Source organism: Schistocerca cancellata, chromosome 7 (assembly GCF_023864275.1).
Source record: "Schistocerca cancellata isolate TAMUIC-IGC-003103 chromosome 7, iqSchCanc2.1, whole genome shotgun sequence".
Lineage (NCBI taxonomy): Eukaryota > Metazoa > Arthropoda > Insecta > Orthoptera > Acrididae > Schistocerca > Schistocerca cancellata.
In genome coordinates, this window is record NC_064632.1 from 373,236,582 (window position 1) to 373,263,354 (window position 26,773).

The following is a 26,773-nucleotide window of genomic DNA, read 5'->3' on the forward strand; positions in this document are numbered from 1 at the left end:
GATCTTACCCTGCCAAGTACTTTCGATGCCATTTTAGCGGATGACCCACGAGCAGTTGCTCGTGTTCTTCGTTTTATCAATTTGACAACCCTCTCTCAGGACATTTGATGACTCTGTTTTTTAATCCTATGCCTGTCAGTCTGTCTTTTATCGTGTTTTCCCTTTTAGTTGTTGTCCACTTGTGCCTCGCGGTGCATTCTTAGAGTAGTCGGGGCGCTAATGACCATTGAAGTTGTGCGCCCTAAAACCACAAAAAAAAATCATTATTCTGATGCAGATATAGAATAACATTTTATATCTGTTTGACATTAAATATGAATATATGCTGAAAATTGTCTGAATTTTTTGTTCTGTTCTCAGTGTCAGTTGAGATATTACATATCAAACATATTATGTGGCTGACTTTTCTGCTTTCTGATACAAGTTGCAAACTTCTGCCACTAGAGGGTTCTGAATTGTAGCATGTCACATGACTATGTATAACATAACTATGCCAGTGTGTGAGGAACCCTCACAAAACCCAAACCATGTATTCAAAGATTTCGTCCACACCTGGAGCACCGTTTCCTTCAGCATGACAAATGCCAGACCGTACACGAGTGTTGTGATATTGGCAGCAGTCTGACTCCGTGGGTTCACTATTGTCTTTGTCCTCCATACAGCCTGGACTTGGTGCCAATTATCATCTGTTTCCTAAATTTAAAGGGAACTGTTGAGGACTTCACTTTGATAGTGATGAAGCTTTGCAAGCAGAGGTGAGGTTATGGCACTGTCAACAAAGCCAAACATTCTAAAGGGACAGTATCAACAAACTGGTCTCTCATGGGGAGAAAAGTGTTTGTTGACAAAGTGATGTTGAGAAATAAATATGTAGATGTGAAGAATAAAGATGTACAATGTTAATAAAGTTTGTTTTATTTAAAAAGCTTTGAGTTTTCAAATACAAAAATTGGAAACATTGCTTTTGAGCACGCCCTTGTACTTCTAAATCAGAATCTTGTAAGTTGAATGCAGGCATGGTAAGTCTGTGTGTCTGTGCACCAACATTTTGCTTTTAATTTGAGATGGCAGTGCTGGGTGATACACGTGTACCAATGTCTATAACTAGGCAGTAAATAGCCAAATCTTTTAGAAGTCCAAACTGCAAAGAGCTGTCTTCTTGGTAGAGGCATAATTCCTTTGATTGTATGACAATATAAATTTAACAAAAATCAAACGATGGAAAATTCATAATGGAATGTATTATGAAAAGGAAAGCTGCTACTCACCATATAGCGGAAATGCTGAGTCACAGATAGGCAAAAAAAAGACTGCCACAATGTGGTTTCAGTTGCCTGAGACTGCAGTTTTATGTGAGAGTTGCATTTGTGTGCATTGTGTGTGAGTCGCATTTGTGTGTGTGTGTGTTTGTGTTTGTTTTTGTTTGTGTGTGGTCTATTTTTGACGAAGGCTTTACTGACCAAAAGCTTTATATATGACAGTCTTTTTGTTGTGCCTATCTGTGACTCAGCATCTCCACTATATAGTGCGTAGCAACTTTTATTTTCATAAATTAAGCAAAAGCTACCCCATTCCTATTGTTAAAATAATGTTATGACCTAAGGTGTCCTAAACCACAGTCCGAAGCATCTGAAGCCAAGAGCTGTACAAATTAGAATTTTATACCCTGATATCTGTAACAAACTCTTTTGAAATCTGATCATTATTTCTTGACAATACTCAAACCACTTCCACTCAGTTCCCAACTCCCATTATTGCAAAATGCAGCAGGGAGGAGCATGTAAACTTCTCCTAACAAAATCTGCATGGAAAACAGTTAACAACAAAAGTGCTTCCAATTTCTTTGTATGTTGGTGCTGGACATTTAAACTGTCACCTGAGGTAGCACGAGGAAATGAATTCGACATTTCGGATCTGATACCTCCAGTATTGATTATATACTATAGAAATACTATAGAAATGTAATTCTTGAGTTTCTCCCGGCGTATTTGATAATCAAAATATCCACGGGTATGCTGCCGGTCTATAGTGTCCAACGGGCACAATATTTCGGCGATCAAACATGTCGCCATCATCAGGTGAACTGACGGACTGAGCTCCTGTGAACGTGCCGGCACGGAGATCCGTACGCTATGGCTGCTCAGAGGGAACTGGGTTCGGTCGCGGCGGCGGCCGATTTAAATACCCTCCGCCCGCGGCGCGCTCCCTCCGCCGTCCGCACCCAGCGCCACGGTCGCGCGGTGGAACCGATTGCGACGGCGTCTGAGATGACGTCGGTGTGATGGCTCTGTCCGCCGTGGTCGTCACAACTATACGTCTGCTCGATTTACTCTTGATTAACCCGATCGCTGGTTCCCAAGCCTTGCTAAGATTATAGCCACAGTCCCGGTTTATGAGGTCGTCATTGGTGCGAATTTCGATGGCCTCTCTAACAACGCTGTCCCAGTATCTCGACGTCTGTACCAGAATCCTCGTGCGGTCATACTCCATGGCATGATTTTCCGACAAACAATGTTCAGCGACCGCCGACTGCTCGGATACATCAGTCGAGTGTGCCTCTGGTGTTCACGGCATCGATCCTCGACGGTACGCATCGTCTGACCAATATACGACTTGCCACATTGACACGGAATCTGGTACACGCCGGCCTTCCTCAAACCGAAGTCATCTTTGGCGCTCCCCACTAGTGCACGAGTGGGGAGCGCCAGATTCCGTGTCAATGTGGCAAGTCGTATATTGGTCAGATGATGCGTACCGTCGAGGATCGATGCCGTGAACACCAGAGGCACACTCGACTGATGTATCCGAGCAAGTCGGCGGTCGCTGAACATTGTTTGTCGGAAAATCATGCCATGGAGTATGACCGCACGAGGATTCTGGTACAGACGTCGAGATACTGGGACAGCGTTGTTAGAGAGGCCATCGAAATTCGCACCAATGACGACCTCATAAACCGGGACTGTGGCTATAATCTTAGCAAGGCTTGGGAACCAGCGATCGGGTTAATCAAGAGTAAATCGAGCAGACGTATAGTTGTGACAACCACGGCGGACAGAGCCATCACACCGACGTCATCTCAGACGCCGTCGCAATCGGTTCCACCGCGCGACCGTGGCGCTGGGTGCGGACGGCGGAGGGAGCGCGCCGCGGGCGGAGGGTATTTAAATCGGCCGCCGCCGCGACCGAACCCAGTTCCCTCTGAGCAGCCATAGCGTACGGATCTCCGTGCCGGCACGTTCACAGGAGCTCAGTCCGTCAGTTCACCTGATGATGGCGACATGTTTGATCGCCGAAATATTGTGCCCGTTGGACACTATAGACCGGCAGCATACCCGTGGATATTTTGACTATAGAAATGTAGTTTCATATTGGACACATTATGACTTAGGCCTATATAACTTGGTGCGTCATTTTGATCTTCTAAAAGCTTGAACAGTTTCTATGGCAGAGATGCGTTTCTCAGTGTTCACTTTTAAGTGATGTAAAATATCACAGAGATGTATCTTATCTACTCCTTGGTAACACACTAGTGCATAAATGTGTGTATTGGGCAGGTTAGCAGAATGTTGTATCTAGCAATATGTAATTATGAAACAAGTCTTTGTTGACAGTCATAATTTTCTCTCTTTTGTCATCTTTATGTGATGATTATATGTATATTAAAACGGTACATGCCTAGCACCTCTACATTCAGATATTTTAGCACATAAGTAATAAATTTCACTGAAATATACTAATTTTAATAAATTTTGATGAAACATAACTATTTGCACTGTATCATGCTTTGAAAATACTGAGGTTGATCACTCCCCTGTCCATTAAGTTTTGTTTGGTTGTGGTCTTCAGTCCAGAGACTGGTTTGATGCAGCTCTCCATGCTACCCTATCCTGTGCAAGCTTCTTTATCTCCCAGTACCTACTGCAAACTACATCCTTCAGTATCTGCTTAGTGTATTCACCTTTTGGTCTCTCCTACGATTTTTACCCTCCACACTTCCCTCCAATACTAAATTGGTGGTCCCTTGATACCTCAGAACATGTCCTACCAAGACTTGCCACAAATTATTCTCCTCCCCAATTCTATTCAGTACCTCCTCATTAGTTACCTGAACTACCCAACTAATCTTCAGCATTCTTCTTTAGCACCACATTTCGAAAACTTCTATTCTCTTCTTTTCTAAACTATTTATTGTCCACGTTTCAAATCCATAAGTGCTACACTCCATACAAATACTTTAAGAAAAGGTTTCCTGAGACTTAAATCTATACTCTATGTTAACAAATTTCTCTTTGTCAGAAACACTTTCCTTGTCATTGCCACTCTACATTTTGTATCCTTCCTACTTCAACAATCCTCAGTTACTTTTCTCTCTAAATAGAAAAACATCATCTACTACTTTAAGTGTCTTATTTCCGCATCTATAATATTTCCCTCTGCATCACGAGATTTAACTAGACTACATTCCATTCACCTCGTTTTGCTTTTGTTGATGTTCATCTTATATCTTCCTCTCAAGACACTGTCCATTCCGTTCATCTGCTCTTTCAGGTCCTTTGCTGTCTCTGACAGAATTAAAATGTCATCGGCAAACCTCAAAGTTTTTATTTCTTCTCCATGGATTTTAATTCCTACTCCAATTTTTTCTTTTTTTTCCTTTACTGCTTGCTCAATATACAGGTTGAATAACATCAAGGATAGTCTACAACCCTGTCTCACTCCCCAACCACTGCTTCCCTTCGGTGCCCCTCGACTTGTATAACTGCCATCTGGTTTCTATACAAAATGTAAATAGCCTTTTGCTTCCTATATTTTACCCCTGCCACCTTCAGAATTTGAAAGAGAGTATTCCAGTCACCATTGTCAAAAGCTTTCTGTAAGTCTACAAATGCTATAAACGTAGGTTTGCCTTTCCTTAATCTATCTTCTAAGATAAATCATAGGGTCAGTATTGCCTCACGCATTCCAACATTTCTACGGAATCCAAATTGATCTTCCCCAAGGTCGGCTTCTACCAGTTTCTCCATTCATCTGTAAAGAATCTGTGTTAGTATTTTGCAGCCGTGACTTATTAAACTGATAGTTCGGTAATTTTCACACCTGTCAACACCTTGTTTCTTTGGGTTTGGGATTATTATATTCTTCTTAAGGTCTGAGGGTATTTCGCCTGTCTCATACATCTTGCTCATCAAATGGTAGAGTTTTGTCAGGTCTGGCTCTCCCATTTAATCTTCATCTACCTCCTTTTCAGTTTCCATAATATTGCCCTCAACTACATCACGCTTGTATAGACCCTCTATGTACTCCTTCCACCTTTCTGCTTTCCATTCTTTGCTTAGAACTGGTTTTCCATCGGAGCTCTTGATATTCATACAAGTGGTTCTTTTCTCCAAAGGTCTGTTCAATTTTCCAGTAGGCAGTATATATCTTACCCCTAGTGATATATGCCTCTACATCCTTACATTTGTCCTCTAACCATCCCTGCTTAGCCATTTTGAATTTCCTGTTGATCTAATTTTTGAGACGTTTGTATTCCCTTTTGCGTGCTTCATTTACTGCATTTTTACATTTTCTCCTTTCGTTAATTAAATTCAATATCTCTTCCATTCAAGGATTTCTACTAGCCCTAATTTTTTACCTACTTGATCCTCTGCTGCCTTCGCTATTTCATCTCTCAAAACTAGCCATTCGTCTTCTACTATATTTATTTCCCCTGTTCTTGTCAGTCGTTCCCTAATGCTCTCTCTGAAACTATCTATAACCTCTGTTTCTTTCCGTTTATCCAGGTCCCATCTCCTTAAATTCCCATCTTTTTGCAGTATCATCAGTTTGAGTCTACAATGGCCAGAATCCACATCTGCCCCTGGAAATGTCGTACAATTTAAAACCTGGTTCCTAAATCTGTGTCTTACCATTATATAATCTATCTGAAACCTTCCAGTGTCTCCAGGAAGAGGTTCCATTTGCAACCTTCTTTCATGATTCTTGAACCAAGTGTTATCTATGATCAAGTTATGCTCTGTGCAAAATTCTACCAGGCGCCTTCCTCCTTCATTCCTTACACCCCATTCCATATTCACCTACTACTTTTCCTTTTCCTACTATTGGATTCCAGTCCCCCAAATTTTCATCTCCCTTCACTATCTGAATAATTTCTTTTATCTGATCATATATTTCTTGCATCTCTTCGTCGTAGCCATGTATGGAAGTGAAACATGGACAATAAATAGTTTGGACAAGAACACAATAGAAGCTTTCAAAATGTGGTGCTACAGAAGAATGCTGAAGATTAGATCGGTAGGTCACATAACTAGTGAGGAGGTATTGAATAGGATTGGGGAGAAGATAATTGTGTAGCACAACTTGACAAGAAGAAGGGATCGGTTGGTAGGACATGTTCTGAGGCATCAAGGGATCATCAATTTAGTATTGGAGGGCAGCGTGGAGGGTAAAAATCGTAGGGGGAGACCAAGAGATGAATACACTAAGCAGATTCAGAAGGATGTAGGTTGCAGTAAGTACTGGGAGAACAAGAAGCTTGCACAGGATAGAGTAGCATGGAGAGCTGCATCAAACCAGTCTCAGGACTGAAGACCAACAACAACAACAACTTCGTCATCTGCGGAGCTAGTAGACACATAAACTACTTCTGCTGTGGTAGGCACGGGCTTCGTGTCTATCTTGGCTACATTAATGCGTTCACTACGCTGTTCGTCGTAGCTTACACATACTCCTATATCTTTTTAATTCATTATTACTCTTGCATGAACCCTATTTGATTTTGTATTTATAACCCTGTATTCACCTGACCAGAAGTCTTCTACATCTACATCCATACTCCACAAGCCACCTGACGGTGTGTGGAGGAGGGTACCCTGAGTACCTCTATCGGTTCTCCCTTCTATTCCAGTCTCGTATTGTTCGTGGAAAGAAGGATTGTCGGTATGCTTCTGTGTGGGCTCTAATCTCTCTGATTTTATCCTCATGGTCTCTTCGCGAGATATACATAGGAGGGAACAATATACTGCTTGACTCTTTGGTGAAGGTATGTTCTCGAAACATTAACAAAAGCCTGTACCGAGCTACTGAGCGTCTCTCCTGCAGAGTCTTCCACTGGAGTTTATCTATCATCTCCGTAACACTTTCGCGATTACTAAATGATCCTGTAACGAAGCGCGCTGCTCTCCGTTGGATCTTCTCTCTCTCTTCTATCAACCCTATCTGGTACGGATCCCACACCGCTGAGCAGTATTCAAGCAGTGGGCGAACAAGCGTACTGTAACCTACTGTCTTTGTTTTCGGATTGCATTTCCTTGGGATTCTTCCAATGAATCCGTCTGGCATCTGCTTTACCGACGATCAACGTTATATGATCATTCCATTTTAAATCACTCCTAATGCGTACTCCCAGATAATTTATGGAATTAACTGCTTCCTGTTGCTGACCTGCTATTCTGTAGCTAAATGATAAGGGATCTATCTATGTATTCGCAGCACATTGCACTTGTTTACATTGAGATTCAATTGCCATTCCCTGCACCACACGTCAATACACTGCAGATCCTCCTGCATTTCAGTACAATTTTCCATTGTTACAACCTCTCGATACATCACAGCATCATCTGCAAAAAGCCTCGGTGAACTTCCGATGTCATCCACAAGGTCATTTATGTATATTGTGAATAGCAACGATCCTATGACACTCCCCTGTGGCACACCTGAAATCACTCTTACTTCGAAGACTTCTCTCCATTGAGAATGACATGCTGCGTTCTGTTGTCCAGGAACTCTTCAATCCAATCACACAATTGGTCTGATAGTCCATATGCTCTTACTTTGTTCAATAAACGACTGTGGGGAACTGTATCGAACGCCTTGCGGAAGTCAAGAAACACGGCATCTACCTGTGAACCCGTGTCTATGGCCCTCTTGAGTCTCGTGGACAAATAGCGTGAGCTGGGTTTCACACGACCGTCTCTTTCGAAACCCATGCTGATTCCTACAGAGTAAATTTCTAGTCTCCAGAAAAGTCATTATACTCGAACATAATACGTATTCCAGAATTCTACAACTGATCGACGTTAGAGATATAGGTCTATAGTTCTGCACATCTGTTCGACGTCCCTTCTTGAAAACGGGGATGACCTGTGCTCTTTTCCAATCCTTTGGAACGCTACGCTCTTCTAGAGACCTACGGTACACCGCTGCAAGAAGGGGGGCAAGTTCCTTCGCGTACTCTGTGTAAAATCGAACTGGTATCCCATCAGGTCCAGCGGCCTTTCCTCTTTTGAGCGATTTTAATTGTTTCTCTATCCCTCTGCCGTCTATTTCGATATCTACCATTTTGTCATCTGTGCGACAATCTAGAGAAGGAACTACAGTGCATTCTTCCTCTGTGAAACAGCTTTGGAAAAATACATTTAGTAGTTCGGCCTTTAGTCTGTCATCCTCTGTTTCAGTACCATTTTGGTCACAAAGTGTCTGGACATTTTGTTTTGATCCACCTACCGCTTTGACATAAGACCAAAATTTCTTAGGATTTTCTGCCAAGTCAGTACATAGAACTTTACTTTCGAATTCATTGAACGCCTCTCGCATAGCCCTCCTCACACTACATTTCGCTTCGCGTAATTTTTGTTTGTCTGCAAGGCTTTGGCTATGTTAATGTTTGCTGTGAAGTTCCCTTTGCTTCCACAGCAGTTTTCTAACTCGGTTGTTGTACCACGGTGGCTCTTTTCCATCTCTTACGACCTTGCTTGGCACATACTCATTTAACGCATATTGTCCGATGGTTTTGAACTTTGTCCAATGATCCTCAACACTATCAGTACTTGAGACAAAACTTTTGTGTTGAGCTGTCAGGTACTCTGTAATCTGCTTTTTGTCACTTTTGCTAAACAGAAAAATCTTCCTACCTTTTTTAATATTTCTATTTACGGCTGAAATCATCGATGCAGTAACAGCTTTATGATCGCTGATTCCCTGTTCTGCGTTAACTGTTTCAAATAGTTCGGGTCTGTTTGTCACCAGAAGGCCTAATATGTTATCGCCACGAGTCAGTTCTCTGTTTAACTGCTCAAGGTAGTTTTCAGATAAAGCACTTAAAAAAATTTCACTGGGTTCTTTGTCCCTGCCACCCGTTATGAATGTTTGAGTCTCCCAGTCTATATTCGGCAAATTAAAATCTCCATCCAGAACTGTAACATGGTGGGGAAATCTACTCGAAATATTTTCCAAATTATCCTTCAGGTGCTCAGCCACAACAGCTGCTGAGCCAGGGGGCCTATAGAGACATCCAATTACCATGTCTGAGCCTGCTTTATCCATGACCTTCACCCAAATTATTTCACACTTAGTATCTCCGTCAATTTCCTTTGATACTATTGCACTTCTTATTGCTATAAACACACCTCCCCCTTCACTGTCCAGCCTGTCTCTGTGGTATACATTCCAATCTGAGTTTAGGATTTCATTATTGTTTACGTCTGGTTTCAGCCAACTTTATGTCCCTAGTACTATATGGGTGTTGTGACCATTTATTAATGAGAGTAGTTCTTGGACCTTTCTATAGACGCTCCTGCAGTTTACTATTAGCACATTAATATTGTTATTCCCTGTTGCATTTTGCCTACTCCTACCTTGCCGCATCTCAGGAGGTGTCTTGTCGGGCCTAGGGAGGGAATTCTCTAACCTAAAAAACCCCATGTGCACTCCACACATACTCCGCTACCCTTGTCTTGCTCCTCCATCCACCAAACTTCACTAATTCCCACTATATCTAACTTTAAACTATCCGTTTCCCATTTCAAATTTTTTAACCTACCTGCCCGGTTAAGGGACCTGACATCCACACTCCGATCCGTAGAATGCCAGTTTTGTTTCTTCTGATAACAATGTCCTCCTGACTAGTCTCTGCCTGGAGATCCGAATGGAGGACTATTTTTCCTCTGGAATATGTTACCCATCATTATTTAACCATACAGTAAATCTGTGTGCCCGTGGGAAAAATTGTGGCTGTAGTTTCCCCTTGCTTTCAGCTGTTTGCAGTACCAGCACAACAAGGCCATTTTGGTTAATGTTACAAGACCAGATCAGTCAATCATCCAGACTGTTGCCCCTGCAACTACTGAAAGGGCTGCTGCCCGTCTTCAGGAACCACACGTTTGCATGGCCTCTCAACAGACACCCCTTCATTGTGGTTGCACATACAATACGGCTATCTATATCACACCAATGGCAAGGTCCATGGTTTATAGAGGGGTGGGGGCTAGCAAGTTTATGCGTGTAAAACTAGGAGTGCTGCTCTGTCAGTTTTTTAACCAGCATTAATGGATTTGTGCAACTACTATCATATAGTGGTGTTTGAGTCTTATCCAAAGGTTTTAGAGTATTGCATCAGATGGTGTCACGAAAATTCAGTAGTGTTGTTCCACAGCCCACTCATCCGACACATGATCATAGTCAATGTGCAACTCTTGCTTACAATCTTGCACCCCATGAATATTTCCTCTCTGGACCCACTTGCCAAAACACTTCGCCGCCACATGTTGCACAGTCATCACAGTCATTTCCTATCTGATCCACTTGTAAAAGCAGTTATATTGTTTACTAATAGGGCTGTAATTAATGTGCATAGTTTTTATGTGGGCATAACAACACATCTTACCCAGGTCCCACCTAACCGTCGACCATTCCTGTCTCCTCTGCCCCCTCAACCCTGCACCTTCCACCACTCCAACCTCATCCTCCCCACACCCCGTGACCATGGCTGCCCCCTTGAGGAATTGGTCCTGCTCCTCTCTTCTTAGGGTTCCGGCTCCCCCAACTCCTTTGACCAATTCCCACTCCCTTCAACCTGTTCCTGCTGTTCTGGCAGGTGATCTGATCCCTAGGTCATGTTTGTGTGTGTCAGTGAAAGTAAGAATTCTTTGAAAATGTAGATTTTGTTATAATATTAGTTGCGGATATATTAAGGATGTTGCAAAGTTACGGGCTGCACACGTAAATGTATTGCATGCTAGAATATACATAACAGTGAAAGAAACCAAGATTGGTAGCAAGTGTAGGGACATCGACAATAATCATGCTAATACACAATAATGTGGCAATATTTTAATAAGTACCTTGCTGAATTTGTGAGAAATGTTAAAAAGTTTGATGTGATTTACTGAAGACAATTTGCTGCTTATCTTTCCAGAGAAATCGGAAGCAAAAGAAGATGTTGGGAAACTAACTGAGGAATTAGAGAAAGTGAAACAGAATTTAATCATTGTTGATCAGAAAAGAGAAATGTTAGAAAAGGAATTAAGTGAAGCTGTGCAGTCAGCTTCTGTTAATACACTCCAGGCGCGAGAAGAAATTTTGCACAATTTTGGAGAACTGATGGAAACAGAACTGCAATGTAGTATATGCAATGAGTTGTTTGTGGCTGTAAGTATTAATTTTCGTTCAGATCTTTTACTGTACTGGTTGATATATTATTGCCAACTTGTATGAGTCGGTATGTTTCATAGTTAACCCTGATCAAAATGTTGTAATGGAATAGAAATTGTCACAAATTGTGCCAAAGATTACATAATATCAGTTCTTAGTTTTAAGAAACATTTTAAAGAATTTTTTCATATTGACAGTCTGCCTCCATAGGATATTGGAGTGCTATGTTGAGGATCTGGGTTCAGTTCCCGGTACTGCTAAGGATTTCTCCTTGGTAAGATGAAAAAGGGATGTACCCAGGATCATGAGCCCAGTTGAGGACTTGCTTGAATGAGTAGTGGCTCAAGGATTTTCAAAGCTGACAATATTTGGGAGAGCAATGTGCTTACTACACCCTGCTCCATACCCCATCCAGTGTCACCTTAGGCAATTAATGACATAGCAAATGGTTAACAGTGTGTGTTCCTAAGGGCGTGATTGCAGAATTAGTTGCTTAATTTGTATTCTGACTGTCACAACCCTTATGAAACAGCTTATACATGGAACTAAATTATTTCATTGGCAAAGGATCTGATGAAGCAGTGATTAGTATGCTGCATTACCAATAAGGAGGTTGTTATATTGCCCATCCGACCAACCAAATTTCAGCTCCCAATAAATTATTTCATGGAGAAAGGATCTGATGATGCAGTGATTAGTATGCTGCATTACCAATGAGGAGGTTGTTACATTGCCTATCCAACCAACCAAATTTCAGTTTCCAATTGTTCCCCTAAATCGTTCAAGTCAAATACTGGGATGATTGATTTGAAGAAGTGGCCGATTTCCTTCCCTTCCCTTCCCTTCCATTAATCTGAATTTGTGCTCTATCTTTAGTGATTTTGTCATAAATAATCTCTTGCTCTCTGCCATCTTCTCCTCGCTCCCTTCACCAGAACAACCTCTTGCCCCAACCCAACTGCTGTGCCAGTGTAAAGTAAATGCAGCCAGGTTCACATCATAAAAGTTGAGGGTCAAATTAATATTGTTAGTGATTGAGGCATGATGTTTGGAGAAAACTTTTGCAATGAACCCTGGGAAGAGATTTACAAAGCAAACCGTGTTGTTGGAAAAATTACTCTCTCTCTCTCTCTCTCTCTCTCTCTCTCTCTCTCTCTCTCTCTCTAAGATGTTTTCTCAACATTTTGTATCCATCTTCCCCAAACAACAAAAAAAAAATAACAAAATATAATCAGGGCAAGGAATAAATAACACGTGGAATATAAATATTTTGTGCTTGAGTGAGAAAAACATGCTTAGTCCAAAGGATAAGCTGTAACAGCAGGTAGAAACTAACTCAAAGTAAGTATTTTAAGACTTTCTAGTTTGTCATCAGAAAACAACTCACATCTGCTGTACACAAAAATTTAAATGCTCTGAGAAAGAAACAAACTGTCTGAATTATTATTAAACAATAAACAAAAACAGGCTAATAAAATTGACTTATCTAGTTACAGGTGGAGTACAAGCTACAACACATCGAAGGCACTGGCCAGCAGTTTCCTCACATATGTAACAGTCATTGCATTTGTTAATAAACATCCAAATTGAGATGTCTTTAGAGTTACTACAATATTCACACTACTGACAATTTTAAAAAATTAGCAATTAAAAACATGCTACTGTGTCACTAAAATGTGGCATTTATTTTGCCTGTAATAGTCTCTGTTGCTATGTATCACAATTCCCTCCAGGGGGCTCATGGTTCTTTCGTGAGTTCGCGCATGTTGTTCACTGGCCCCCGAGCTGTTGTGCCCGATTCTTCCTTCCCAGGCTGCATTTCCTTCCCAGTGCCCCTCCCTCCCAGTCCTCATTCCTTCCTCTCTGCCCTCTTCTTTTCATCCTACATGTTTGGTCCCCCTTTGGGGGTTTGACCACCACTTCTAATTTTTTATTCTGTACTGTGAGCCATTTGGGGAAGAACAACTCCCTCCCTAGCAACTACAGTGTGAATACCTTGCCTTCTTTCCCTTCCCTCTTCCTTTTCCCACCATAGGCCACCTCCGCCCCTCCCTAGGTCACCAGCACTTGTAGCCAGTCCATATGGTAGGGCAATTCGTAATATAGACCATTGAAAGGATTGATAACTTGTACAGTTCCAAAGGAAAATCTGCGGGAAAGCTACTGTCATTTAACACGGAAAAAGTGTGTTTTCACCCAGGAAAAACAGTATTTTTTAACCATAATATCTGGGAAAAATCTGGAATTTTTTTTACTTGTTCATGTGTACACCCCAATTTTCCCCCTCAATGGACAGAGTGTATTCTGTTTCCTGTTTTTCAGCCTGGCAAGGATCCATTGTACCTTAATAGTTACTAGCCAGTCAGTCTGTGTCGTGAATCACCGTAGAGCCGCGATTAGCAGTCTAACAACGCTTTATTTCATAGTCACAGAACATATAATATAACAAGTCAAAGATACATTGTCCTAAGAGTAAACAAACAGTCTCTCACTTGCGAGAAGTACATCACTCTGTGACATCCTCCCCACCCTGGTCGACCTCCAAAGGTACGGCCAGCTGCACAGGACGACTAATGATGTGACCTTCTGGTGTCCGGAGTATTATCGTCCTTACCCTGCCGTCTCTTCCTGATAGTACCTTTTCTATCCTGGCCTTCTTCCACATATGTCGCGGACGAAGGTCCTCTTGGATCAGCACGATGTCGCCAGGGCGAAAGGGGATGACTCGTCCTGATGGGCATTTAACTTCGTGGTAGTTCCGGAGCTCCAATAGGTATTCTTTAACCCAACGGTTCCAAAAACTGTCTCAGAGTTGCTGTCTCAGTTGGAATTCCTTTGTTAAATTCGTGCTCGCTGAAGGCTCTGGTCCCGTTGGAATAGTCGTAAGTTTTTCTCCTGTCAGAAAATGGGATGATGTGAGTGTATCACAATCGTCTCCTGGTGTGATGGGCCTGGAGTTCACCGCGGCTTCAATACTGATCAAAGTGGTGTTCAGTTGTTCCTCAGTGAGCTTTGCGAGTCCCAGTACCTCCCGTAGGCAACGCTTCATAATGCCCACCATTCTTTCCCACCATCCTCCCCACCAAGCTGCATGGGAGACAATGAATTTCCAGGTAATACTGTGGTGGGCGAGGAACTGATAAGATTTTGTGGTGGTTAATGCCTTCCAAAGTTGGGCTAGCTCCATATTCGTGGCGTGGAATGTTTTCGCGTTATCTGTATATATCGTGTGGGGTAGTCCGCGTCTTCCGGCAAATCGCTGAAGTGCCATAAGAAACTAGTTCGTTGACAAGTCTGTACAGAGTTCGAGGTGTACAGCTCGTGTGGTAGCACATGTGAAAAGAGTGATATATGACTTGTGCATTTCCTTCCCCACTTTGATGAATAGTTGGCCAGCAAAGTCTATTCCGGTTACAGCAAATGGTTTGGCAGGTGAAACTCGTTCAGGTGGCAGCGGTGCTTCGATCTGTTGCCCTCGTGGATTCTTCAAGATATTGCATGCGAGGCATGAGTATAGGATTCTTTTGATGGCCTGACGAGGTCTAAGGATCCAAAATTCGGTTCGCAGTTCGGATAGTGCAGAACGAACACCAAAGTGATGAAGGCGGATGTGTGTCTCTCGAATAACCAATTGTGTGAAGTGGTGGGAACCGTCAAGGAGTATAGGATGTTTTTGTTCCCTATTTAGGCTAGTGCACTGCAGTCGACCTCCTAGACGTATCAGTCCATCTTCTAGGAAAGGATTGTATCGTGCGATTTTAGACTCCCTTGGCAGTGGTAAGTTATTCTGAAGTGCATGTAATTCGTTTGGGAAGGAATCTCTCTGGCCCACTCGAATCCAATACATTTTGGCAGCTGATAATTCGGTGGCTGTAAGTTCTCCTGAAGATTTATTCTTCTGACGAATGTTGTGTAGGAAACGGAGAGTCCATGCTGTGATACGAATGAGCTTCCAGTACGAGCTAAATTTAAGTAAGTTCAAAAGACTAATTGGTGTAGATATCGACAAAACTTGGCTCTGGGTTTTCTTCCTCTTTTCTTCGGGAGGAAGTCGTACCATCGTTCGAGTATCGTTTGGCCAGCATTCTGGAGGGTGTGTGAGCCAAGGTGGCCCATGCCACCAAATATCCAGAGAATTCATTTGGTAGCCAAGGAGTCCACGTGAGAGGTGGTCAGCAGGATTGTCTGGTCCTGGGCAGTGTTTCTATTGCGTGGGAGTCGTGTGTGTTTGTATCTCAGTTACCCGATTACAAACGAAGGTCTTCCATCTGTTAGGATCACAGCGAATCCAACTTAGTGTTATTGTAGAATCCGTCCACAGTATCGCACGGGCAATTTTAAAGTCTGTTGCGTGGCAAAAGTAACACAATAGTCTGGTCCCAACTACTGCTGCTGAAAGTTCGAGTAGAGGCAATGTCACCTTCTTAATAGGAGCAAGTCTGTTCTTCCTACAGACTAAATGGGTTACGACGTCGTCATCTAAGACAGTACGAATGTACAAAGCTGCTCCATATGCCTTTTCCGAGGCGTCACAGAATACGTGCAGCTGAGAGTCTCTTCCATGAGCTGTAGCTATCCATCTAGGGACACGTATACGTGACAATGAAGGTAAGCTAGATATCCAAGTGCGCCATCGTGCCCTTAAGTCCCAGGGCATAAGTTCATCCCAGCCAATTCCTCGGCACCATGTGTCCTGGAATAGCAATTTCCCAACAAGAGAAACTGGGGAAAGCAGTCCAAGTGGGTCATAGAATTTAGCCGTACATTGTAAAAGGAATCGTTTGGTGGCTGGCTCTTCTGACGACCTTGTGATGATTTCGCTAGGATCGATACAGAAGTAGTCGCCTGCGGTGTTCCAGTCTACACCTAAAACTTGAGTCTGGGTGTGGAGTTCTCGCCCTTCTGCCCTCCAGATAGTGTGGAGTTGTTCACAGTTGGTAGCCCATTTTGATAAGGGGAGACTGATCAATTTCATTAGGGTTACAAGTTCATAGTATATAGTTATAACCAAATTATCACCTTCTACTGAGATGACAAAGTCGTCCATGTATGCAGTCTTGTTTATAAGTGGCGCTACGGTGGGAAATGCTGTCATACACTTGTCGGCAAGTTCTCTTAGTGTTGCAGAAAGTAAAAATGGGCTGCAGGTCAGGCCGAATGGAAGTCTGTTAAAACGGTATTCTGTTAGTTCGTCCGTCGTTTGAAGATTTCCTGTTTGATCCTGGCTAATCTTGAACCAGAAAAATCTGGTCAAGTCTTTGTCCTTTTCGTTCAAGGTTAATTGAAGGAAAGCTTGTGTGATGTCCGCGACGATAGCCATAGAATATAATCTGAAACGCAGTAAAATTTCCAGAATCTCTGGTAATAGGTTTGGTCCTACTTCTAATACCTCATTCAGAGAAGGTGCATTGTTTTCGTGAGATGAGGCGTCAAAGACTATTCTCCACTTAGTAGTTCCGTATTTCTCCTTCCTCACTGCATGATGAGGGAGATAAAATAGCTCCTTTCCTGAGAGTGGGGTGGGAGCGACCTCTACTTGCCCCTTCGTAATGTAGTCTAGCATAAGATCGAAATACATTTGCTTAAAGGTCTCTTGACGTTGAAACCTTTCCCTAAGGTGCTTGAATCATTTTTCCCCGATAGGTCTGTTACTCAAAAGCACTTTATGTTGCATTTTGTGAAGTGTAACGACTGCTTGATGATCCTTTATAGAGAAAGATGCTCTAAACTCTTCAAGAAGTCTCGTATCCTTGTTGTTCACAGGTAGATCCTGATCGGCAGTAATCCCTGCAGTTTCCAAGTCCCAAAAGCGTCTGAAATCATTTTCCGAGTGCAGAGGAGATCGGTCAGTCTGAGCAAAATTTACCACGGTCGCATGCACACAGGCTTGTGACTTGTTACCACTAAGTATCCAGCCAAACAGAGAAGGAACTAACACTAAGGTTTCAGAGATGCGTATGGGCGAATTGTGCTTCACTATCTTCCAATAAAAATCTCCTCCTACAAGAATCTCCACAGGAAGATCTTCTGTTGAATCGGTTTTCGGATCTGCTAGTGTAATCTTACGGGCATCTGGTAAACTCTTTATATGGTGTGGAACTGAAGGCTGGTGAGAAATAACGTGAGTACTTTCGAAGGCAGTAAGTGGCACTGAAGAATTCTGCCAAAGCCCCTTCATATTAAATTGAACAAGCCTGCGGTGGCGTGGGCGTGTAGGGTTTGATTCAAAGGACCAAACGGTTAGTTCATGTCGGTCTACCGTTTGCAGTTTCGGATCATCAATCAGCGATTTTGCTATGAAACTGGACTGACTACCTGCGTCCAGTAGACATCGCATTGTCCTGCTCAATCCTGTAGGTCCTGAGACGCATACTTGAGCTCTCTGAAGGTACGTATATCCGTGAGGAGCGACAGATACCTTTCCCACGGAAGTAACGTTTGTCTGACCCGCAGGACCCCTAATATCCTTTCGTTCCTCACAAATGGACTTATGATGCAGTCTTTTACAGTTAACACACCGAGCCTTTTCTTTCCTTTTGCAATTTGACACTTTGTGCCCACGTTGAAGACAAAGAAAGCATCTGTTTGCTGTTTCAATTTATCTATTCGATCATTAACGCGTAAGATCTTCTTACAGTCTTGCGCCCAATGACCGTCAGATTCACAAAAGACACAGAATGGTTCCTTTACGCTGGTATCCTTCGGAGTCGATCTTTTAGATTTCGTGTGTACGTGAAGTGTGGACGCTGTGGGAAGGTTATTAGAAGTGCTTGAAAATTCACCGCGTATCTTCTGCGTGGTAAGCGCCCCGTCGACTTCCTCGTTCAGGAACTCCATCAGTTGCAAAATGTCCCCTTTGGATATTCCTGTACGCTTGGCGTGAATTATCCAGCGGCGGCATATATCATCCGGAAAAGCGCGTAAAATTTTCAGCGCGAGGACTCGACCGTATCCGTTCACGTCTTCCCCAAGTGCCCGGAGAGCTTGAATACGTCGCTGGCATTCAATGAATGTTGAATTAAGTTCCTCTGGGGTGGACAGCTTAATTGGTTTTATGGCTTTGAGATAATCTAAGTGGGCTTGAATTATTCGATCCTTGTTGCCATAACGCGCTTGGAGAATCCTCTTCGTTTCTGCGTACGTCTCGGCCGTCACCGCAATACCGTCCACTAAATGCTTTGGTTCTCCTGAGAGATAGCTGCGAAGAAAAATGTGTTTATTGATTGTAGTTACCGTCGGATCTTTGTCAACCGACTGCTCAAACTGCTCCCAGAATCGCGCCCATGTCTCAATATCGTCTGAAAAAGGCTCAAGTTTGATCGGCGGAAGTTTTACTGAAGCTGTGGGAACACTCATTGTTACAGATTGTGCCGGCGGATTGTCGGGAATCTTTATGTCTGCTACCGATTTCGCAAGCTGTTTCCCTATTTCGTGAGACAATCGGGAAATTGTGAGTTTCGCGGTGTCTATATAATCTTCGCATTTAGGAACATCATCTTCGTATTCGCCATCGTGTAACAACTCGTGAATATCCTCATCTAATTTAACGAGGCGGTCCAGAACGCTTCCCAATCTGTCATTGTAATATTTATAATCAGAGATTTCCGATGTGTCGGGCAACCTTGCAACTTCAGCCACGAGTCGCGTAATGTTTTCTCTTTCTCTCATACGTTTTCTCTTTAGAGAGTGTAATTGCGCTTATGGTTTGTGGTCTGGCACGTCCATTCCGTCCGATTACTCGAAAGTTTAAAGCAGTGTCGGCTAGCGATCAGCTGGTCCTAGTAAGGCGTTATCTTTGGATCGCTAGTCGAAGTAGTTCAATTGATGGTCGCTAGATGGCAGCACTAGTCATAAACAATCTACAGGCATAGCGTAGGATCTGATAATTCGTTAAAGCGCTAATCGAACAGCTACAATAGCAGTACACAGCGGCAATAATGTAATCAGTTGCCTTTACAAATGGCACTACAAAACATGTTGCGTGATAATTCAATTGAACTTAGCTGTGTATGATGGCGGTTGTCGTCGAAGAGCTTGTTGCGTGGTGTAACAAATCGCTGCAGTAAACCCCGTCGTAGTATTGCTGCGTGACGTGCGTCTAGAATTCGGTTCATTACGACAATCGTGGAATTGTCTCGGGCAAAGTCTATTCCCGGGTTCCGGCACCAAACTCTTATGTCGTGAATCACAGTAGAGCCGCGATTAGCAGTCTAACAACACTTTATTTCATAGTCACAGAACATACAATATAACAAGTCAAAGATACATTGTCCTAAGAGTAAACAAACAGTCTCTCACTTGCGAGAAGTACATCACTCTGTGACAGTCTGACCTATATCTCCTGCAAGTTACTTGAACCGACCATGGCTCATTGGCTCTTAAAATCTTGATCTCTTATCTTCTTACCAGTGTGGATTTCAGGACGGACAGTCTGTGATCGATTATATACTTTGATTGGAAACTGCAGTTTGAATCAATCAGAGACCATCCCTCCCAAAAGCCACACTGGTAAGAAGATAAAAGATCCCAAGATCTGAGGACCCAACTGAGCCACCAAGCCACCATTGGTTCACATAACGTGCACTGGATGTTGGTCAGACTGATTGGGTGGTAACTATTAAGGTAAAATGGATCCTTGTAAGGTGTAAGGACAGGAACCAGAATATGCTCTCCACTGAGAGGGGAAAATCGGCTTGTATACATGAACAGGGAAAAAAATTCCCGGATTTTTCCAATATATCTCACTTACAAAATACAGTCATCTTCTTGCAGTTTTCTTCAATCTGCGTATTATTATTATTATTATTTTTTTTTTACTTGTGGCTTCCATCGAACCATTGGTCTCCTCTGGTCTGTGTATATGGATGAGTTGCGGTACTCCCCCTCATGATGATCCATATTTTGCTGGACTGTCCCCACCTGTTGGCCCAACACTCTAAGTATACCCTCCTTCCTTCCTTGCCCAGGTTGTTAGCAGATGACCTTTGCATGGTTACATCCTTCCTCATTTTTCTTTGCCAAAGTGGTTTGTCCTTAAGGTTTAATTTCTCTGGAATTTGAGTCCCTCAGTTAGTGTTGGCATTGGTTATGGAGGCCGTGGCTTTGTGCCCTCACCGGCCAGGTTCTCTTCCCTTTTCCCTTTTCTTTCATCTTGGTCTTTTGTACAGTTTTGTTTCGTCTTTTCTTGTTTCTTCTTCCCTTGGTATTGTCCCCATTGTGTCGTGATCATGGTACAGTGTGGGGATCAGGATGGGACAGAGGTGGTGCTGGTGCTCAGACACCCCCCGCTCCCTCCTGTTTCCCCCCCGCTCCCTCCTGTTTCCCCCCGCTCCCTCCTGTTTCCCCCCCGCTCCCTCCTGTTTCCCCCCCGCTCCCTCCTGTTTCCCCCCCGCTCCCTCCTGTTTCCCCCCCGCTCCCTCCTGTTTCCCCCCCGCTCCCTCCTGTTTCCCCCCCGCTCCCTCCTGTTTCCCCCCCGCTCCCTCCTGTTTCCCCCCCGCTCCCTCCTGTTTCCCCCCCGCTCCCTCCTGTTTCCCCCCGCTCCCTCCTGTTTCCCCCCCGCTCCCTCCTGTTTCCCCCCCGCTCCCTCCTGTTTCCCCCCCGCTCCCTCCTGTTTCCCCCCGCTCCCTCCTGTTTCCCCCCCGCTCCCTCCTGTTTCCCCCCCGCTCCCTCCTGTTTCCCCCCCGCTCCCTCCTGTTTCCCCCCCGCTCCCTCCTGTTTCCCCCCCGCTCCCTCCTGTTTCCCCCCCGCTCCCTCCTGTTTCCCCCCCGCTCCCTCCTGTTTCCCCCCCGCTCCCTCCTGTTCCCCCCCCGCTCCCTCCTGTTTCCCCCCCGCTCCCTCCTGTTTCCCCCCCGCTCCCTCCTGTTTCCCCCCCGCTCCCTCCTGTTTCCCCCCCGCTCCCTCCTGTTTCCCCCCCGCTCCCTCCTGTTTCCCCCCCGCTCCCTCCTGTTTCCCCCCCGCTCCCTCCTGTTTCCCCCCCGCTCCCTCCTGTTTCCCCCCCGCTCCCTCCTGTTTCCCCCCCGCTCCCTCCTGTTTCCCCCCCGCTCCCTCCTGTTTCCCCCCCGCTCCCTCCTGTTTCCCCCCCGCTCCCTCCTGTTTCCCCCCCGCTCCCTCCTGTTTCCCCCCCGCTCCCTCCTGTTTCCCCCCCGCTCCCTCCTGTTTCCCCCCCGCTCCCTCCTGTTTCCCCCCGCTCCCTCCTGTTTCCCCCCCGCTCCCTCCTGTTTCCCCCCCCGCTCCCTCCTGTTTCCCCCCCGCTCCCTCCTGTTTCCCCCCCGCTCCCTCCTGTTTCCCCCCCGCTCCCTCCTGTTTCCCCCCCGCTCCCTCCTGTTTCCCCCCCGCTCCCTCCTGTTTCCCCCCCGCTCCCTCCTGTTTCCCCCCCGCTCCCTCCTGTTTCCCCCCGCTCCCTCCTGTTTCCCCCCCGCTCCCTCCTGTTTCCCCCCCGCTCCCTCCTGTTTCCCCCCCCGCTCCCTCCTGTTTCCCCCCCCGCTCCCTCCTGTTTCCCCCCCCCCCGCTCCCTCCTGTTTCCCCCCCCGCTCCCTCCTGTTTCCCCCCCCCCGCTCCCTCCTGTTTCCCCCCCCCGCTCCCTCCTGTTTCCCCCCCCCCGCTCCCTCCTGTTTCCCCCCCCGCTCCCTCCTGTTTCCCCCCCCCCGCTCCCTCCTGTTTCCCCCCCCGCTCCCTCCTGTTTCCCCCCCGCTCCCTCCTGTTCCCCCCCCCCGCTCCCTCCTGTTCCCCCCCCCGCTCCCTCCTGTTCCCCCCCCCCGCTCCCTCCTGTTTCCCCCCCGCTCCCTCCTGTTTCCCCCCCGCTCCCTCCTGTTTCCCCCCCGCTCCCTCCTGTTTCCCCCCCGCTCCCTCCTGTTTCCCCCCCGCTCCCTCCTGTTTCCCCCCCGCTCCCTCCTGTTTCCCCCCCGCTCCCTCCTGTTTCCCCCCCGCTCCCTCCTGTTTCCCCCCCCCGCTCCCTCCTGTTTCCCCCCCCCGCTCCCTCCTGTTTCCCCCCCCCGCTCCCTCCTGTTTCCCCCCCGCTCCCTCCTGTTTCCCCCCCGCTCCCTCCTGTTTCCCCCCCGCTCCCTCCTGTTTCCCCCCCCGCTCCCTCCTGTTTCCCCCCCGCTCCCTCCTGTTTCCCCCCCGCTCCCTCCTGTTTCCCCCCCGCTCCCTCCTGTTTCCCCCCCGCTCCCTCCTGTTTCCCCCCCGCTCCCTCCTGTTTCCCCCCCCGCTCCCTCCTGTTTCCCCCCCCCCCGCTCCCTCCTGTTTCCCCCCCCCCCCGCTCCCTCCTGTTTCCCCCCCCCCCGCTCCCTCCTGTTTCCCCCCCCCCCCCCGCTCCCTCCTGTTTCCCCCCCCCCCCCCCGCTCCCTCCTGTTTCCCCCCCCCCGCTCCCTCCTGTTCCCCCCCCCGCTCCCTCCTGTTTCCCCCCCCCCCCCCCCTCGCTCCCTCCTGTTTCCCCCCCCCCCGCTCCCTCCTGTTTCCCCCCCGCTCCCTCCTGTTCCTTTTACCTTTTTGTTTGCCCGTTTTCCCTTCCTGTTGACTGGACTTTGCTGTTTGTGTGGTTCCTTCCTTAGTCTCTGCCACATTCTATCATGGGACCAATGACATTGTTGTTTTGACCCCACCCTAGTCAACTAACCAAGCAGCCAAGTAATTAAAATTCTATTTTTGGATTGATCAGACAGCTGTTGAACCATCTTTGTTATCAGTCAGTGGTTTATGATCTATTCCTTGAGTGACTTAAATATCTGGTAATGACATTCAGCTATAAAAATGAATACAAACAAATCACTTACAGATTCCTTTAATTCTTTCAAGTCCTCTTTTTTTCCCAAAAAATAAAGAAAAAGAAATGAAAAACTGAGAAAGTGACATCCTATAGAATACACACTTTTTAAAAACACAACGTTGTAACTGCTTGACAGTACAGGATTTGGTAAAATATTGTCTATAGAAAGAGAACCACAATGATGACATAATAGATAAAGCATCAGTAGCTAAATTATTGATATATTATGTGACCTTGCCAAGCCTCTTAGTTCACCAACCATGATATTCTAGTTGGTATGCCAGTACATTGTGAGATTAATGGCTCCTTTTTATGTGGAGAATGGAAAGCAGTGAACCACATTGACTGACTACACCACAAGAATAATACTAAACTCTAAATGGCGAACATAAAAAATCAAGTCCCACAAGGATGTCAGATCTTCTCCTGTTTCTAACTTACATTAATGTGCTTCCAGTGTTTTTACAGATTGTTCAAAAAGGTAGTGTTTACTGATGATGACATGAGCGTATTAATACTCAATCTCAGAAACTAGACACAGCCTAGGCAATAGCCAAATGGATCTACAACTGGTTCACACAAACAGAACAAGTTTTGATCTCGTGAAAAGTGTTACTATACATCTTGAAATAAATAAAATGACCTTCTGGTATCAGAAATAGATGTAGGTCAGGTGCTAAAAGAAATTCTGTGTAAAATTCTTTGGGGGTTATGCGTAGAAATGGAGCCAACACAGAGATAAACATGTCAGATTGAAATGCTTGATTTGTTTAAAAAATGTTGAGTGTAGCTGTGTTTTCTTAAAAGCAAAATGCCAGGATCCTGGCTGATTTTGCATACCTTCGCTCTCCGTTGTCTTTTGGAATTATCATTTGGGCTAAAGTAAAGGAAGTATTTATCTGGTTAAACTGAGCAGTAACCAAAGACCTCGGAGAGGCCTCTTCAAAGACTGGGGTGTTCTTACAAACTTTCCAGCACATTTACTCCTTAATGGTGTTCATTGCTAATTATAATTGTATTGAGATAAAATGATTAAATAAATCACAGTAAAAGGTAGAAAAAAATGATTGCCATATTGACAATGTGTCATTTTTCAGAGCTTCAGAATAGGGAATCTGGAATGAAGTTCTCCCAGCAGCTTCAGCTTCTATCTGACATATAGGATGAAATTGTGAATCCCTATAAATTAAAGTACAAAATGAAAAATATCACTTCTGCAAATTGACTTTTTTAAATTCAGGAATTGAAAATTTTATGAGGTGTGTGTCAAGTAGGAACTGTCATTGTTAATGGGATTCTGTTCTTACTGCACACAGATAAATCTTATTCTAAGTTGAGTATCATTGTGCTCATTACCATTAATCTAGCAGTAAGGGATAAACATAAACCAGTAAATACATTTAAAGCAGCACATTTTTCAGTCTCCACTGTTTTGATTTTGCTGTTGATTTTGTTACATTAAACTTTGTTAGTTTGAGTAAGCATAAATAGTATGTGGCAATTAAATGGCAGTTAGTTATTAATGCTGTTTGTAATAGCTGAGTCACCTTGACTCGTTTCACTTTTGCTGAAGGTTCTTCATATAACCTACAGAACACGACCAGTAAATGAATGAAATAAACTGTAACAGTCATTAAAGGTTTAAAATAACTACTTGCTGTGATCAAACAAAGTTTTCTTATGTCTTTGGGTGGAGAGATAATTTTAAATAAAATACAGTAAAGAGAGTCTGCGATTTGGTGATACTTTATATGGAATTTTTTTTCCTTAGGCTACAACTTTAACGTGCAATCACACATTCTGTAAGTTTTGCATAAGTGAGTGGAAAAAAAAGAAAAAGGATTGCCCTGTCTGCAGGAAACCAATTTCTGCAGAGTTCAGGTCACTTTCACTTGATAATTTTATAAACAAGATGGTGGAAAACCTTTCGGATGATATGAAGAAGAGGAGACAGGAGTTAAAAGATGAAAGACAAGGTACATACTTTGAATTATTATTATATGTTCAACTTTTGATGTGGTCTTGGCTTTCTCTTAGTTCTGTGAAGATATATTTTGCAATAGACATGTTTCTCAACGTAATTCATGTTTAATGGCTTCGTTGTTTTAGAGGGACTGAGAGTGACATAGTTTAATGTAAAAGTTTTTACTTTTGTTATTTGAACAGTGTCTGCTTTAAATTTTATACCTTCCATTTTCTCCTTGTGCTCTGAAGGTACGTTACCTCTCAAGCAACCATTTTTTACTTGTGCAAAGGTACATTAACTTCAAAGACAAGAAGTTATCAGGAACAATACTTATGTAGCTGTTAATTTCCATATTTTTCAAGAAGTTGTGCAGTTTGTTCACTCAATGTTTTCATTCATACATTAATTTAAGCAAATCTTCTGAGATTACATGTGTTTACATAGTGCTTCTGAAATAAGCATAATTTTTTGTTAATTACTAAGTGTGGAGGTAGGTCCATTCTCTCCCTCTGCCTTTATGGTAAGTTCTAAGGAAGCCATTTCATAGTTCTTGCTGTTAGACTGACTTTTCATTTCTAACATTGATTTATAGAATGTAAATGTTGAGAATAGTTCTGTGTGTCACATCACACCTCCCCTTTCCCATTCATCACCAGCTCCCTGGCATTAGCTGCTTAGTTGCTGTTATCCATGTGTTACTAAAAATCACAAAGTGCATAATGTCATTTGACAGTTAACTGTTGCTTCGGTACACCTCTTGTAGGGATTTCAGAGTGGGTTAATGGACACTGATTTTGACTCACGTGACCCCTTCCCCTATCTGGCTACACTTTCCAGACATAAGAGACCCTGAAAAGAAACTGCTGAAATGAGTGGTCATCAGAAAAAATTGGGCTAGGTAGCTACATTTGAACATAATGACTGTGTCCAGACATTAGCATGATTCCCTATGCCACTGAGACATCTATACTAATGGCCTCCGAATGTATTAAGAGCCAGTGTTTTCTATGATGGAATGGCAACCGCTGCTTGCAATAGGACACAAGTGGGCAACATTCTGAATGTCCAAGACAAGGACATCAGGTGGGAACCGAGTAGCCTTTTGGGTCTGTCATCAAAAGATAATAAATAATTAAAGAGATCAACAAAAGATCATGGTGTCAGTTTGTGAATTCCATAAATTGCTCTATATTATACAAAATAGCATGGAAGTGGATCAGGATGATCTTGATTTATTGAAGATTTTTCATGGGACTGGTCTGCTATTTTGATTGAGATTCAAATTCTCAAAAATTAACTGTACTTACCTACTGTCAACTTTTTTACTATTCCTGTGAGTAGGACATTTTACACATGGTGAACACCAATGAGCCTGTTCAGCCATGCTTTCCTTCTTCCAAATGCGAAGCAAGGTGGTAGATCTGAAATACTTCAGAACGTAATGTAGTTTTAATTGGGGTCCTCTGGTTACTCTGATAACAATAACAATGGATTGCCATTTGGCTAGTCAGAATTCAGGGCCCTTCAAGCAAATCAGTTTTTATCCTCCGACCAAAACTAGACTACAAATACCATACCTGAAACTAAAATATTTAAAAATTAGTGTTGTTTAC

At 44.2% G+C, this 26,773-nt stretch overlaps 1 protein-coding gene across 1 annotated transcript in view; it reads left to right on the plus strand.

Annotated features, from left to right (window-relative positions):
• LOC126092082 (E3 ubiquitin-protein ligase rnf8-like) overlaps positions 1-26,773 on the plus strand; it is a 183,520-nt gene that overhangs the window by 102,411 nt on the left and 54,336 nt on the right. The window contains exons 8-9 of the mRNA XM_049907503.1: positions 11,195-11,427; positions 24,966-25,170. Coding sequence (XP_049763460.1) covers positions 11,195-11,427; positions 24,966-25,170 — 438 coding nt within the window. The remainder of the gene's footprint in view (positions 1-11,194; positions 11,428-24,965; positions 25,171-26,773) is intronic.